This window comes from Vipera berus (assembly GCF_964194415.1).
Source record: "Vipera berus genome assembly, chromosome: 6".
Lineage (NCBI taxonomy): Eukaryota > Metazoa > Chordata > Lepidosauria > Squamata > Viperidae > Vipera > Vipera berus.
Window position 1 is genome coordinate 2,703,320 of NC_138208.1, and position 16,866 is coordinate 2,720,185.

Below are 16,866 nucleotides of genomic sequence, written 5' to 3' on the forward strand. Positions count from 1 at the left end.
TTGCCATATTTGTCACCTGTTCATCCTATCAATTTAAACCAGACCGTTTACTGACATGGAGAAAAAAAAGAAGCATGTGGCACAGCAACAAAACATGGATGATGAACAGAACGTTCAGCGTTCAGCCACCTTTGCCCTTAGATCATTGGACAAACTCTGGTGATCCTTCCCTTGTCCTGTGGAAGTGGAAAATTTCTTACTTAACTCCCAAGTTCCCCCGAAATACCTTCAGAGATTGAAAAAAAAAAAAAAACAACTTCCAGGCTGCAAACAACTTATTGCCAGATTCTAATCAGGCTATCGGGAAAAGATGATAAAAATCTGTAGGCTGAGTTTTGTGTGAGTTTTCCTTTCCTCTTTCTTCCTATGTTCCTCTCTCCCCCCCCTCCCCTTATGTCTGCCTTTACTAAGGTTCATCCAATTCAACAACTCCATTTGTGGGTTTTCTGCTAGGGAGGTTAGCCGAGTAGACCTCAACTGGAGGACTGACTGTTTGAAAGCAAAGCTGGTTGGGTTGAGGAGTGTCTGAAGAAGCTTCCCAGATCTGAGTTTGTCTAAAGCAGGGGTCTTCAAAACGTGGCCCTTTTGTGACTTGTGGACTTCAGCTCCCAGAACTCCTCAGCCAGGCACGCATGCCTGGCTGAGGAGTTCTGGGACTTGAAGTCCACAAGTCATAAAAGAGCCAAGTTGAAAGACCCCTGCTTGTGGACTTCAACTCCCAGAATTCCTCAGCCAGGCACGCTAGCTGAGGAATTCTGGGAGTTGAAGTCCACAAGTCATAAAAGGGCAAAGTTGGAAGACCACTGCTTGTGGACCTCAACTCCCAGAATTCCTCAGCCAGGCACGCTAGCTGAGGAATTCTGGGAGTTGAAGTCCACAAGTCACAAAAGGGCCACATTGGAAGACCCCTGATCTAAAGACAGAAGACACAGGTCTACAGAGACGAAAGAGCTGAATTGGGGAGGGCCATCAGGAAGATGCTACATAGGCAGGCAGAAGAGGAAGTCTACTGTTCAAGAGAAAGTTTGTGGCAGTGGTGAACACCTGCAGCTCAGGTGTAGGAGGATGGTTTATCCCCCAAGCTTGTGGGTTGGTTCCCAAATGTTTCATTACCAGGCTAGGTAACGTCTTCAGCAGAACTTAGGGAACGTCAGGGTCACTGTTCTGCTCATAAGGGCTTCGTGTGTAGGTGCTACGACGGGTGGGTCACCTCAGGTGAGGGTCTTATGATGGGCCAGGTGTCAGTCACGTCAGGTGAAAAGAGAGGTCTCCTTCCAAGACATTGCCCCATCGGGAATCCTTGAAGGAGAGAGAGAGAGAAGCAGACTCTGCAGGCTGAGATGGCAGGTGGAGCAAACCACGTGTAAAAATAGGCTGCAAAAGGAAGCCACTCAAGAGAGACAGAGAAGCGGCAGGCTTCGCAGAAAGCAGTAGTAGAAAGAAAAGCAAAGGTTACACAAGGTGAACTCCGCTGACCAAACAAAGGGAACACACACAAAAAAACCCCACTGTAAATAAGTCAACGGACTTAAGAGAATGCCATCTGGGAGCTGAGGAGTTAAGAGGTAACAGAAGGATTAAGGCCTGATCTTAGGCAAATGTAAATAATAGTGGTATATTTGCACAGCGATAAGTAGAGTCCCTTGGGATAACTCTGGATTTACTCATCAAATCCGTCTGGAGCACCCCCAAACCAACCCACAACACGGTGCAGCTTTAGGCTATTTCAGGCAAGGCTCCAGTGACGACTGTAGCTCTAATTTGATAATAATCACCTGTCTTCCTTTCTACATAAGACACAGGAGGCAATTTACAGATTACTCAGGGGTTTTGGGGTTTTTTTAAGGAATCGTCTCAAACGGTTCTTTCTCATCAACAAAGGCGGAGATGAAATTTTTTTTCCTAAAGAATGTAAGACAACCACGTGCGAGACTCGCCTTTGGTTTATTCAAAAGATTGTGACTTTGGAACTGACGCTTTTCACGCTGACAGGGCAAAGGAATATAGTGGAACGGCATCTCCTTTTTTAAAAAAAAAAAATAAAAATTAAGAAATATGCCTTGAGGTTTTGTCAACTTCCTACTCTCTTAAGTTTAAATGAGGCAAATGCTGTAGTTCTTTCCAAACCAAATTGCCTTGTTCCGACAAAACGCCTAATTTGATGTCGTTTATGAATTACACATCTCAAGATGCTTCCCGTGAATTATTCCCAAGATTGCCGGAGCTTCAGGTTGCATTTCAGCTGGCGTATGGTTTCTCTTACACCACAATAGTCTACCTCAGGGGTAGGCAACCTCGGCTCTTTTATGACTCGTGGACTTCAACTCCCAGAATTCCTGAGTCAGCAGAGCTGACTCAGGAATTCTGGGAGTTGAAGTCCACGAGTCATAAAAGAGCCGAGGTTGCCTACCCCTGGTCTACCTCAAGTTGAGCCTACATGCTCTAATTATGCACAAGACGAAATAACTCTTTCCTGATCTTGTCTACTACCTGGAAGTAAAAGAGGAAGACGAATCATTCATGATTTGCGGTTTTGTCCAGAACGATATTTCTCTCTTACGCCATGCACTTATTTTTAGAGGATGCAAAGGTGGGGATGACTTTTGTGTGTGTTTTTTGTTTTTTGAACAAGCACCAAGAGGCATCTATCCTAGGGGAAGGATGCAACTTCCTAGTAGTAGTCGCCTACTTTCAGGTACAAATAATTCCGGTCTTGCTTCTCTGAAGCAACAACTCAGGCTACCCCCATTGGGTCAGCATAATTTGCCATCACTACAGCCTGGAATTACCCCGTTCTGGATATGGACAAAACCTTGCCTTGCAAAAGAGACCCACAATTTATTTATTTATTTTTTTGGCTGGGTAACTTGAATACTCCCTTTGGAAATTGCTGCTTTATTCTGTTAAATGTTAAAAAAAAACCACGACTGCTGGTTCTTGCTAGCGACGGTTATCTCTCCTCTGACAGAAGTAGATTTAAAAAAAAAGAAAAAGATCAGAGACCGAAGCTTCAGTAAAGGCATCTCAGCCTAATTATCAAAAGTATGTCATTCCTACCCTATTTTAAGACTACCAGAAATAAGAACCAGGGCAGGGACATCGGCCGAGTCTCCTGACACGGACCAGTTTGCCATCAAGCAGCAGCAGCCAATTCTAACTCCCCCCCCCCCAAGAAAAAGATAAGAGATGCTTGCTTCACGTACAGTGTGCCTTACGACAAGAGTGTGCCTTACGACTACAGCCCCTTTAGGACTTGTGGACTTCAACTCCCAGAATTCCTCAGGCAGCCATGATGGCTCGAGAATTCTGGGAGTTGAAGTCCACAGGTCGTAAAAGGGCAATAGCGATAGCCCTTAGACTTATATACCGCTTCACAGTGCTTTACAACCCTCTCTAAGTGGTTTACAGAGTCAGCCTATTGTCCCCCCTCCCCCGCAACAATCTGGGTCCTCCTTTGACCGACCTTGGAAGGACGCAAGGCTGAGTCAACCTTAAGCCAGTCAGGATCAAACTACTGACAGTGAACAGAATTAGCCTGCAATGCTCCATTCTAACCAGTGCCACGGATTAGATAGCAATAGCGACAGCACTTATATACTGCTTCACAGTGCTTTTACAGCCCTCTCTAAGCATATGTATAGGATCAGCCTATTGCCCCCCCCAACAAACTGGGTCCTCCTTTGACCAACCTTGGAAGGCTGAGTCAACCTTGAGCCCCATCAAGAATGAACTGCCGGCGGTGGGCAGAGTCAGCCTGCAATGCTGCATTCTCACCGCTGCGCCACCAGGATGGAGAATGAGGAAGGAAGGAAGGAAGGAAGGAAGGAAGGAAGGAAGGAAGGAAGGAAGGAAGGAAAGGCAATAGCACTTAGATTTATACACCACTTCACGGTGCTTTACAGCCCTCTCTAAGCTGTTTACAAAGTCACCATACTGCCTCCGACAATCTGGGTCCTCCTTTGACCGACCTCGGAAGGATGGAAGGCTGAGTCAACCTCGAGCCGGTCAGGATCGAACTGCCAGCGGTGGGCAGTCAGCCTGCAATGCTGCATCCTCACCACTCCGCCACCAGAGGCATAGTTCCCCACCCCTGTCTTAAGGAAAAGATCTCCAACTGAAAAATATGAGGTATGTATGTATGTATCCAAGTATCTGCCCTGGTCCCAGAATTCCTACTGCGTGATTCCAGCTTAAGCCTGGCTTAGACTTCAGCGTCTCTGCACATCAGGGAACATCTGTGTCTGTCGTTCGGAGACGGTTGCATAGCGTTTATACTTTGGCAAATGGTTCACCTTCTGGCTGGGGGGGGAGGGTGCGCTCAAACAACAAAGTACGGGGAACGTGCCTTGCCACCCACCCGACAGGAAGTTCGGATCAACCAATCAGCATGCAGGATGCGCAATTTTCACGCGACACGTAGCTGAGGTTTGGGGGCGTGTGCGTGTTGGTCCATCTGCAACTTCCTACAACTGCCAAGCCTCCTTTAAACTTATCATAACAGAAACAGCCGCATCGTTCCTCCCGGTTTTAAATTTAGAACAGTAAAAAATGGTTTTGTTCGTGTTTTTTTTTTCCTTCCGAAGACTGCACCATTGAATTTGGGGGAGGGAGGAGGGGGACATGAAGAAAAAAAAAAAGAGAGAGAGAAGGAAGGAAAATCCTTAATATTCTGTAAGAGACAGTAAGGTACCCCCACCACCCAAATCTCTCGGTCCAAGCAGATCCGTTTCACAGGGCTGTCGTCTGAACGGCTTCATTCAAGTCCCAGTACCAGGTTGGGTACAAGCCATTTTTTTTAAAAAAAGAAAGAAAAACAAAATTATTTTTAAAAAGTTAATGGACGCATCCGTGGGTTACCCTCCGAGGTCTAATACTGATCAGTACTAGATGGTTACTCCACCTACTACAAGGTTAGAAACAGGGGCCTTTGAGGCGGAGCAGAAAACGGATTTGCGTTGAGGATGGCTTCCCTCTTCTTTGGCAAAACAATGACCGGGAAGGTATATAAAAAAGGTCCTGTAAATACTCAGGTTGAGTTTTAATCCGTCTTGGGGATTAAAAAGAGGCCACCGGTAAACTAAGCAGGGTAGGCGCAGCCCCCGAAGTCAGACAAACCGATTCACGTTGTTTTTTGTTGCGTTTTGTTTTTTTGCAGTTGTCGTCCTGTCCTAATGGCAACAGAGAAGGGCTGAACGAAGTTAGAAAACGGTATGTTTAGGCATCGTATTTTTTACCGGTCCTGTGAATCTGCTGGAAGAGAGTCATGGAAAAGGCCATGCCAAGAATCTGGAAGACAAGCGTGAGAAGGAGGGTCAAGAGTTAATGGTGGGATACAAACGGCACTTTTACAAAGGTCCGTGCCCCTACGGCAGGGGTGTCAAACTCAATTTCATTGAGGGCCGCATCAGCATTGCGGTTGCCCTCAGGGGGCCGGGTGGGTGTGGCCAGGGTGGGCGTGGCCTACTGGGTGGGCGTGGCCAGCTCTACATCGTTGGCATCAAGGGTGCCTATGGGGGCCTGGGCAGGAGTGGGACAGATCTGAGGGTCTCTGGCAGAAGGAGGGTCTCTGGGCCAGGGCCAAGGCAGCGGGGGCCATTCCGTTTCCAGGATGGCTTCACGGGCCGCATGAAACCACTTCGCGGGCCGGATCCGGCCCCCGGGCCTTGTGTTTGACATGCCTGGCCTACGGTCTCTGCCAGAGTCATCCAAGACAGAGCCCATTGCAATAAAATCTGGACTGCCGTCTTTCTTTCTCTTTCTCTCTTTTCCTTCCTTTTTCTTTCTCTCCTTCCGTTCCTTCTTTCCTTTCTTTTTTCTTTTCCTTCCTTCCCTGACTTTTTCGCTCTCCCTTTTCTTTTCCTTCCTTCCCTTTCTCCTTCCCTTCCTTCCTTCTTCTTTCCTTCCTTTCTTTTCTCTTTCTTTTCTTTTTCTTCCCTCCCTCCCTCCATTTTTTTTTCTTTCTTTCTTTCTTTCTTTCTTTCTTTCTTTCTTTCTTTCTTTCTTTCTTTCTTTCTTTCTTTCTTTCTTTTTCTTTTTCTTTCTCTTTTTTTACAACCCTGTAATCCCTGAATTGGGGTTTTATATTTTTTCAGGGATGTAATTTAATCTTTTTTAATTAATTTAATCTTTTTAAATTTTAATAGAAGAAGGGGACGACAGAGAATGAGATGGCTGGATGGAGTCCCTGAAGCGGGAGGCGTGAGCTTAAATGGACTCCAGAAGATGGTAGAGGACAGGAAGGCCTGGAGGAACGTTGTCCATGGGGTCGCGAGGGGTCGGACACGACTTCGCAACTAACAACAACAACAAATTGTTCTTAATTTTTGTATCGTTGTTTTATATACCCTGTAAACCACCCTGAGTCCTACGGGAAAGGGCGGTATATAAATTCAATAAAATTCAAATTCAAAAAAATTAATGTTAGAGCAACTGAACAGAGCTGAGCGTTCACTGACTGGATGCCCTTCCTGATGCCTACGCAGAGTTTGCAGCAGATATTTCTTTCTTTGCACCCCGGGAGGGAAACCTCTGCCACTGTCTGGGATTGAACTTTCAACCTTCCGAGTGGGAGGCGAGCATCTTCACCTCTAGACCCCGTCGTTTGTCCACCGTGTCTTTTCATATCTGCAAGAAACTCTTATGGTTGAACCCATACAAGGTGGGTTGATCTCTAGTTTGACAGGGACCTTCAGCAAGATCCCTTGCAAGAATGCCAGGAACATCCATGAGAATCCCTGCCTCTGATCCTATGCCAGCTCTCAAGAGTCCCACAGATGAGTCAATGGGAGGATCTGATTATAACATGAGAGAATCCCCAGCAAACATCCTAGGAATCCAAGAAGGGAATCTGCAGGCAACTGATCTTTCCAGAGAACTTGGGGATGAGAAAAACAATTTCCCAACTAGGTGTTAGAGAAAATCTTCTAGGGCAGGGAGTCTTCTGACTTGGCCCTTTTATGACTTTTGGACTTCAACTCCCAGGATTCCTCAGCCAGGATGAAGGAAAGTAACCTTCAGTTCAATGCTTTCTCTGTAGTGGTGCCTACCCCGTGGAACAGCGTCCACCAAGACCTGGAGGATCTAGGCCAAGGGTAGGCAACCTTGGCTCTTTTATGACTCGTGGACTTCAACTCCCAGAATTCCTCAGCCAGGCACGCTGGACGATTGAATCTTCATTGACGTATTTCACCAGATGTACTTATCACTGACTCAGCGGACATAGCCCCCCCCTCCCCAAGAGCCCGGTTCAAATCTTGTGCCAGTTCCTTGCATGCCTACTTGGGAGTCACAATGACTTCCATCTCAGCTTGCATTTTTGCAAAAAAATAAATAAATAAAAATTACCGGTCCTTCCACATCCCAAATCGAGGACATTCTGCCTCGTTGTTTAGTTAGCCCATACCTGTATTATGAGGAGGCACATCCCGACAGCCCCAGGGATATGTTTGTTATCTTCAAACCATGTCATGACCTTCTCGTAGCACCCCTGGAGAAGAAAAAGGCTGTTTAAAACATTGTTTGACAGCGAAAGCAATCTTGGGCAGAAGAGAGACGCAGTGAACAAGAATGGAAGGTTTGACTCCTGCACGTTTGTCTTCTCCCTCTGGGTTCTTATTGTTAAGCAAGCGCCTTCGGCAGGAATTAAAAAACTTCAAAGGACATTGGGCAAGGATTTATCAAGGAGATGAATTTTGCACTTTTGTTCACGCACAGATGGCTCCCCACCCTGGTTAAACGTTTTCTCTTTTTTCTTACAGATTACAAGATGTTGCCTCTCTTGGCAGCTGGCTGCAATATACGTGCAAAGGCGAGGTTATTTTCATTCGGAACGTGTCTCCGGCACGCAGAATAATAATAATAAAAAATCTTATCTAAATTTATTTTGCGTGAATCTTATCGCTATATGTCTAATGCCCTGGAAGGAAGATTTCCAGAGAAGTTTACTGTTTTAAGCTCAGACTGAGAAGCTGAAAATATCTCCCAGAAGCCAGAAGGCAGTCCCATCTGTAGCGCTGCTGAAGAAAGCTGCGCAAAGACTCCTCCAGAAAGATACCGGGTTGACTTGAAGGTGACTTTACTTTTTATGTACTACACAGTACTTAAATCCTCTCTGGTGGAATGCAAGAGAGCTGCACGAGTTCCCTCTGTGATCTGTAATCTAAGCACCAACCAGACGCAAGTATTTTTAGCACCAGATCAATTCTTGGACCAAACGGCTGAGTGAACAATGGTTATTCTCTATTAGCACATTTACGCCCCAATCCTCTCCTGATTTACCTGGAGGTAATTCCCACTGAATCCTACAGGACTTAAGGATTGGTGACGGATACTATTATAGGTCGTCCTTGACTTACAACCATTTGTTTAGTGACTGTTCAAACTGACAACAGCACCCGTACGACCGCTGCAGCATCCCTCAGGGTCACGTGTTCAAAATTCGGACGCTTTGCAGCTGACTCACGTTTATGACGGTCGCAGTGTCCCCTCGGGGTCACGTGATCCCCTTTTGCGACCTTCTGGCAAGCAGGGGAAGAAGCCAGATTCACTTAACAACCGTGTCACTAATTTAACAGTTGCAGGTCCTGGGGTCACTTTTGATGACCTTCCGACAAACAAAGTCAATGGGGGGAAGCTGCAGTCACGTCACAACCGTGTTCCACTGCTGTGATTCACTGAACGACGGTGGTAAGAAAGGTTGTAAAATGGGGCAAAGCTCATTTGGCAACCGCCTTACTCAGCTGTGGTCATAAATACTCCTAAGTCAGTGAAGCCACTACGTCGGGAAGAATCTATGGGCGAGTAAGCATGAAGGCAACATTCAGATAATGGGTTACCGTTTTCCACACCAAACTGGTGTTGTTGGAATTCCGACCACAATCTTGGGAATTTTCCATGCAGCATCTGTCAGGGACAACGTTATCACCCAACACGGGGTACCAATCTCTGTAATCCGTTACCCCACAGCAGCGCATCTGTTGGGGGGAAAAAGGAGGAGACTGAGACAGAACGTTTTGGAAAAAAAGGATTACTGTTCTTAAGGAAGTTGCTTAAAGTTCACGACATTATTAGAGAAACGAGTGTATATTTCAAAAACAGCCGTGGTATGCATGCAAAATAAGGCCAAGAGACCAAGCACCTTACAATAGGTAGTCCTGCCTTGTTCAGTGACTTTCAAACTTGTTACGGCACTTACTTACTTACTTCCCTCCCTCCCTCCCTTCCTTTTCCAGCAGGCAGTTAAAAGACTGCCGCTGGAAGTGAGGGATTGTGAGATTGGCTGGGAAACTGTCACAGAACATCATGCAACCGCAGCAACAGTAGCCGGTAGCACGGAAGTAGCTACATCTTTCCCAAATTTCATCCCCCCAGAAATCATGGGTTCTGGATTTTGGACACCTTTTAGCTCTTAGTCCCTTTGAAGTACCTGGTTGCCCACCATTTCACACAGTTAAAGTTCACAACAGCGAGCGTTTTAGTACTATATAGATAAATAAGCCTCATTAGCTCTTAACATTTTCTGACAGTGGCTGGATTTATACAATAATCTGCAATGAGTTTTATTTGGTTATGTTTCAGTACAGGGTCGTAACCAGGGAGCTTTAATACAGTGGGCAAACCCCGCCTCAATAAAAGGTGGTTATGGAAATCATGGTTTAGTACGCATTCTTGACTTTGGATTGTATAAAGGAAAATTACACAATTTAGTGCAGTGGAACAGTTGCCCTTTGTCAGAAGCTAGCTGGGTGAAACGTACAGCTGTGAAGGCGGACAGGTTAATACAAAGGTTTTATGACAAGCATCCTCAGAAACTCAGGGGGGATTCCTAACTTCTCTCTTTGTTTCCTCTGCAGAGTTGGCTTTCTCCTTGGGGGGGGGGGTCCGACTGTCAACCCTACAACAAACCTGGTTGTTCCCATCTTGCTCGTTCTAGGTTGCCACATGAATGGGAGGGGGTGCGGAGTACCTTTGCTCGTCTAAACAATTCTGTCTCTCCCCCCTCCCCCGTGGGAACCAAGGTCATTCTATCAGTTATGTTAGAGCAGGGGTGCCAAACTGTGTTCTGAACCAGCCTGCTACCGGCCTTGCAATAAGGCAAACCCCTGTTCAAACAGTAGAGACTGGAGAGCGTCTAAGGCTGAAAAGCGTCTGCCAAGATTTATTACTCAAACAACAGAACAAGAAACAAAAACACTGGAACTTGAATCCTCAAACGGAAGGGTTGCTTTCAGCAACCAGCCCCTCCCCAAACACTCCTTTTATTTAGAGTTCAGGGCGTGGCCTCCCTGTGCCTCCTTCCGAGGAGTCCCACAGCCTTTCTCTGTTTGGTCCTGCTCGACTGCCTCCTGCGTCGGGCGTCCTTGAACAGGGCCAGCTGTGGGTCATCATCCTCCGCACTATCGGGCTCACGCAGCTGAGAAGAGGGCCCCGGCTGGGGGCTCTGCGAAGCCTCCAAACCGTCATCAGCCAGTTCGTCTTCCACACCCTCCTCCTCCCCCTCATCTGAGTCATCCGAGACATCTGAGCCGGCTGCCGGACCCACAGGCTGGCCCTGAGTCACAACAAACTGCCAGCCCGCAGGCCAGATGCGTCATGCCGAAACCGCGCCCACCCCGTTGCCGGCAATGGGGGAAAAGTCGCGACACGTCACATGACGTGTAGCGAGTTTGACAGCCCTGCATTAGAGGGTTGGGCATTTTGTCAGAAAGCCCGCCAAACTATTCTATTGGGGAACGAGGATGGCTGCATAGCCCTGGGGTGGGAAGGTTGGCTTTGTGATAAGTGTAACTCTTTGGAGGGAATTTCAGCCCTGGTTTCACTTTTGACCGTGCCCATATCTTGTATCTAATAAACATGTTCTTGGAGGAAGCTTCTAGCCTCAGCGTTCTAATTTATTTGGCTCCATCTATCAGAACCACGACAGCAGACTTTTCAGCCATGAAAGATGTTGCAGCAGGTTACAAGCAACACAGATTAACAGACAACATACAGCATGCAGAGTTTATTACGTTCAGAAGGAAAGAAAATGCGGATTGCTAGGGCTAGCAAATGCCAGCAGATGGCAGCCACAGAGCAGCAAAGATTTATCAGCTATCCTGCGGTGGTTTCCTAGTTTCTGACTCGGATCTGGTAGCCCTTGGTTTGCAAAGATGTAAGCAAGCGCTTATGTTTTACCTCTGCTTGAATGATATTCCATGCATTTTTCAGCCCAACATTATTTTCTGTGTTGTACAGCTTGAGGCCCTCCTTCAAGTCCTCCTTTGCACTTTCACTCACCTATTTCATGGAAAGAATGGTTTTAATTGTTACTTTCCGCAGGTATAAATTTTCACGTGACTTCGGTCGGGGCATGGCGTAAAGTTACGAGACAAACGGAACAGAATCATCCCTAACGGGGGTGGAGAATTCCTGGCTTCAAACTGGCTTTTGGAGAAAGATCCCTCAAGTACAGAAGGGGGCATCTGCAGAGTAGCGTCCAAAAAGTCAAAATGACAGCTGCTACAACGTGTTTGGAGCTGCGCCCTTTCGAAATAATTTGAACCCCTCTTCTTTGTGGCAGCCCCTCAAATACTGGAAGACTGCTATCAGGTCACCCCTTTTCTTGGCTAGTCTAAAGAAAAGAAGAAACAGGGGTGACATGATAGCAGCGTTCCAGTATCTCAGGGGCTGCCCCAAAGAAGAGGGAGTCAAGCTATTCTCCAAAGCACCTGAAAGCAGGACAAGAAGCAACGGATGGACAACTGGTCAAGCAGAGAAGCAACCAAGAACTAAGGAGAAACTTCCTAGCAGTGAGAACAATTAACCAGTGGAACAGCTTTTGCCTTCAAAATCGTGGGCGCTCCATCACTGGAGATTTTTAAGAAGAAACTGGACAGTCACTTGTCTGAAATGGTATATAGGTTCTCCTGCTTGAGCAGGGGGCTGGACTAGAAGACCTCCAAGGTCCCTTCCAGCTCTATTCCATGCTAAATGCGCATTGCAGCCCTGTGGAGAGTAGCCCAGGCACGAAGAAACACATAAGAAGGGCCTCCTAATCCAGGAACAAGCGCATTTCAACGCAAGACAGATCTCTGTGCAAAAGACTTTCCCGGCTACATCTGTCACCTGCTGTTTGGAAGAAGCTAAGGGTGCAGGAAGACATACACACACACCAAATTGTGCCCGTTTGGTCTGGGGGAAGAAGAACTGACTTGGAACTAGGAAAGGAACGTCCCTGAATCCAGGGGTCACGTAGCCACTCAGCCTTGTGAGGCTGCTCCTCTGCTCCCCCTTTCCCAGGCTTTCCCCCTCCCCCTTCCCCACTCCAAGAACTAGGGGGGGGGGGAAGTCCTTGGCTGCATCCGTCAAGTGAGCCAGAGTTTGATTGATGTGTCTGAGTAACCAGCAGCCTACTCATGACTCCTGATCCCCTGCTGATGGCTGACCTCCCCAGAGGCCTGATATAGGAGTGGAGACAGCACTGAATCTTCAAAATAATAATAATAATAATAATAATAATAATAATAATAATAATAATAATAATAATAATAATAATAATAATAATAATCATCATCATCATCATCATCATCATCATCATCATCAGGGGGTTTCGTTCAACCTCTCTCCTTCTGAAGGGAACCAGGCTTGGAGAAGAGCCAAAGGAACTTTGCACCCCACACCCAGCTCCCTTCCAGAATGACACCGCTGGGAGAGAACAAGGATACTCAGGACGTTTAAATAACATCAATAAATGCAATTAATGTCCATCATGCCCCCACCGATTGAAAAGAAACCCAGATAACACCGATAATTACAAGTATTTAAACATTATTTATATTAGTATTAGCGTTATTAACAATTACTGGTATTAACGATGCTATTGCTAATCTCTAAAACCAACGGTATGAAAGCACCGTCCTGCAGAAAGGTCTCTATTCGACCTATCTTCTTTCCCTTCTCCATAAACAGATTTTTCTCTTGGGAGCGAGTCGATTCAGCTGTAAATACACCTAGTAGGTTCTGCGTTGGGAAGCCGGTGTGCAAATTCACGTTTCTAAAGACCTTTCCTTCTATTGTTTCATAATTTTAATCCAAAGAATTACGGTTTGGCGGAGACCAGCAGCTGTTTCTCTTGACAGGTCACGCACAGCACCATAAATAAACTGTTAATTTCTCTCTTCCTTGACCTAGATCTGGAGTCTTTCTTCATTCCACCGAACGTACCTTTTCTCTCAAAACTGGCCTGATGCTCATGGTCTTTTTGAGGGAACATGCATGCATGTATTTGTTGTTTCCCCCCCCCTTCAAGGAATTATGCTATAGAAAAGAAGCTTTGGTTCTGAGGATGAGTGAGCCAGCCTAGTGGTCTGTCTGTCTGTCTCTCTGCCTGTGCCCGTGTGCGTGTGTGTCTACGTAAATACATACCTTGTCCATATAAACGAAGAACAAAATCAGTAATATCAGTTCAGCCAGGAGAATGATCAGCAAAACAACAAAAAACTGAAAGAAAAGAATAACAGTGGAGTGTCAGAATAATCAAGAGAACGGAAAGGGCTTGGAACATCTCACTGGAGAGGAAAACACGAGCGGGACAGTTACATTAACCTAAAGGTAAAGGTTCCCCCGCACACGCGTGCTAGTCGTTTCCGACTCTAGGGGCTAGTGCTCATCTCCGTTTCAAAGGCGAAGAGCCAGCGCTTGTCCGAGGACATCTCCGTGGTCATGTGGCCGGCATGACTAGACGCCAAAGGCGCACGGAACGCTGTTACCTTCCCACCATAGTGGTCCCTATTTTTCTACTTGCATTTTGACGTGCTTTCGAACTGCTAGGTTGGCAGAAGCTGGGACGCGTAACAGGCGCTCACTCTGTTACGCGGCACTCGGGATTCGACCCGCCAAACTGCCGACCTTCTGATCGACAAGCTCAGCGTCCTAACCCACTGAGCCACCGCGTCCCTCTTTACATTAACCTACTTAAGCGTAATTAAAACAACAAGGGAAATAAACCTCCGATTCAATCCCCCCCCCAAGACAGCCGGTGCCCCCAGGGCAACAGGACTGTGATCGGTTGTGGCTTCTTGAACGAACGGCTCCTGCTTAAATCACAGCTGGAGGTTATGAGTTGGGAGGAAAGCTTTGCCCAGCTTCAACCGAGGGGCCAGTTCTGATTCCGCTCGCTGATGGCAAATCAACTCTTGATCGGTTGGATGGCTGCATTGCGCTCAATAGGTGCCACCCTTGAAGGCAACTGGGCAGCCACCGATGGTTGAGAAGGTGGCCCTTGACTTACAGCAGTTCGTTCAGTGGCCGTTCAAAGTTACAACGGCGCTGAAAAGAAGTGAGTTATGACTGTTTTTTGCACTTATGCAGCAGCCCCAGGGTCACGCGTTCAAAATTCAGCCTCTGGGCAACTGACTCTTTATTTATGATGGCTTTCGTGTCCTCGTTTTGCGACCTTCTGTGAAGCAGTCAATGGGGAAGCCAGATTCCCTAATTTAACAACCACGGCGATTCACTAACAACTGTGTAACTAACTGAACGACTGCAGCGATTAACTTGGGACTAGATGACCTCTAAGGTCCCTTCCAACATCATCATCATCATCATTTCATTATTATTATTATAACTGCGGCAAGGAAGGTTGTAAAATGGGCCGAACAATGGTCTCGCTTAGCAATGGAAATTTTGAGCTCTCTTTTGGTCATAAATCAGGGACCACCTGCACTGTGGAAGCTTTTTGAGAATATTCCCCCCAGCCTGAAATTAGGGGCACGTGGGTCTTCTCCAGGGATTCTTTTTCCTGGAATTTCATAAAGCTCCCCCCCCCCCCTTGTTTTACTTTCAAAGTAGCTGAAGGTGAATTTATTACTCCCGATGTGTTTGAAACTGGTTCGGGGGTAAAACTAATAAACGGATTACGATAAAGCGACTGTAGCCAAGGTGGTTTCCACCAATAGCTTGTTTTTATCTTTCAAGATTCTTAAAAATTAATAACGGGATACAGATTGTTTAAGAAGATTGAATGTAATTTAAGATATGTATAAGCTAAAAATGTATTGATATAAAAGAAATGATGTTTTTATTGAATTGATATAATTAGAACTGTACTAGCTCAGTGGTGGCTCAGTGGGTTAGGACGCTGAGCTTGTCGATCAGAAGGTTGGCAGTTTGGCGGGTCGAATCCCGAGTGCCGCGTAGCAGAGTGAGCACCTGTTACTCGTCCCAGCTTCTGCCAACCTAGCAGTCCGAAAGCACATAAAAATGCAAGTAGAAAAATAGGGACCGCTCCGGTGGGAAGGTAACAGCATTCCGTGCGCCTTTGGCGTCTAGTCATGCCGGCCACATGACCACGGAGATGTCCTCGGACAAGCGCTGGCTCTTCGGCTTTGAAACGGAGATGAGCACCGGCCCCTAGAGTCGGAAACGACTAGCACGCATGTGCGGGGGAACCTTTACCCTTTACCTTAGCTTGAATATGAGATAGTAAATGTTAAGGGGAAAAGAGAAGAAATATCTGATGTTGTAACCTGAGATTTGCACTAAAGATTTTGTTATTGAAGTATTGATTAACCCAGACACATTGCTTTTTAAATACTGAAATGTAAAATTAAAAAATTAATAAAATATTTTTTTTAAAAAAAAGATTCCTACATGCTAAGTTCAGCGATTTTAGCCAGGGAGTGAGATGCACACACACATACAAAAAAATATGAACAATCCAATTTACAAAAAAAAGAAAAAAAAAGGAAAGCTAAATTCAGTCACTGATCGTGTGGCTTGGATGTCAAACTTGGCAATCCTCAACGTATGATGTCAATTTAGCCCCAAGTTACTGTGGCTAAGCGAAGACATTTTGCGCCATTGTACGACCTTTCCTGCCACCGTTGTTAAGTGGATAACTGCCCTTGTTAAGTTAGTGACACGATTGTTAAGTGAATCTGGCTTGCCCCATTGACTTTCCTTGTCAGAAAGTCGCCAAACAGGATCACCTGACCCCAGGACACTGCAACCGTCGTAAATACGAGTCTGAATTTTGATCGCCTGACCGTGGGGATGCTGCAACGGTCGTTAAGCGTGAAAAACGGTCGTAGGTCACTTCCTTCGGCGCCGTTGTAACTTCAAGTGGTCACTAAGCATACTGAGGATGACCTGTAACGGTGGTGGGGGCTTTGAGGAGGAAAATAAAAAGCCATTTTTTCCAAGTCCCTGGCGTGAAACAGGAGACTCGTCCGCAAGCCAACTTACGCTTAAAAGCAGGCACTTGTTTTCCTTGATGGCACCCAAGCAGCCCAGGAAGGCTGTTACCATGACAACGGTGCCAATGGCGATGACCAGGTTGGCAGCCGACAGCGACGGGAAACTGGGAGAAAAGGTGGCAAAGTTTCCTTGGGAGACGGACAGCCATATTCCCACGCCTAGGAGCCCACAGCCGCACAACTGCACAAAGAGAGAGAAAAGAGAGGGAGAAGGGAGTGAAAAACATGGGCCTTTGCCACACAGACTGGCACTGGAGCTGGTGAAGGGAAGGGGGGCACCACTGTGCCCTGGACTACTCCCCACCGCAGGGGGGGGGGCTGCCGACAAATTTCCTAACACCGAGAACAATCAACCAGTGGAACTGTTTGCCTCCAGAAGTTGTGGGTGCTCCATCACTGGAAACTTTTAAGAAGAGACTGGACAGCCACTTGGGTCTCCTGCTTGAGCAGGGGGCTGGACTAGAAGACCTCCAGGGTCCCTCCCAACTGTTATTTTGTTAAGGTTAAAGTATATGAACTACGGTCGCAGGAAATGGGAATGTCCAGTTTAATGAAAATAAGGACGAGGGATGACATGATAGCAGTCTTCCAATATCTCAGGGGCTGCCCCAAAGAAGAGGGAGTCAAGCTATTC

General features: G+C 46.6%; 1 protein-coding gene across 3 annotated transcripts in view; it reads right to left on the reverse strand.

Moving 5' to 3' along the window:
* Nucleotides 1-3,338: 3,338 nt before the first annotated feature.
* Nucleotides 3,339-16,866, reverse strand: part of TSPAN9 (tetraspanin 9) — a 102,258-nt gene continuing 88,730 nt past the window's right edge. For 2 of the 3 annotated variants that reach the window (XM_081331353.1, XM_081331351.1), the window contains 6 exons: nt 16,222-16,413; nt 13,402-13,476; nt 11,173-11,274; nt 8,835-8,972; nt 7,403-7,486; nt 3,339-5,286 (listed from right to left, as the gene is read on the reverse strand). In XM_081331353.1, coding sequence (XP_081187479.1) covers nt 5,215-5,286; nt 7,403-7,486; nt 8,835-8,972; nt 11,173-11,274; nt 13,402-13,476; nt 16,222-16,413 — 663 coding nt within the window. In that variant the 3' untranslated portion in view covers nt 3,339-5,214. The remainder of the gene's footprint in view (nt 5,287-7,402; nt 7,487-8,834; nt 8,973-11,172; nt 11,275-13,401; nt 13,477-16,221; nt 16,414-16,866) is intronic. The other variant, XM_081331352.1, reaches the window with a different exon arrangement.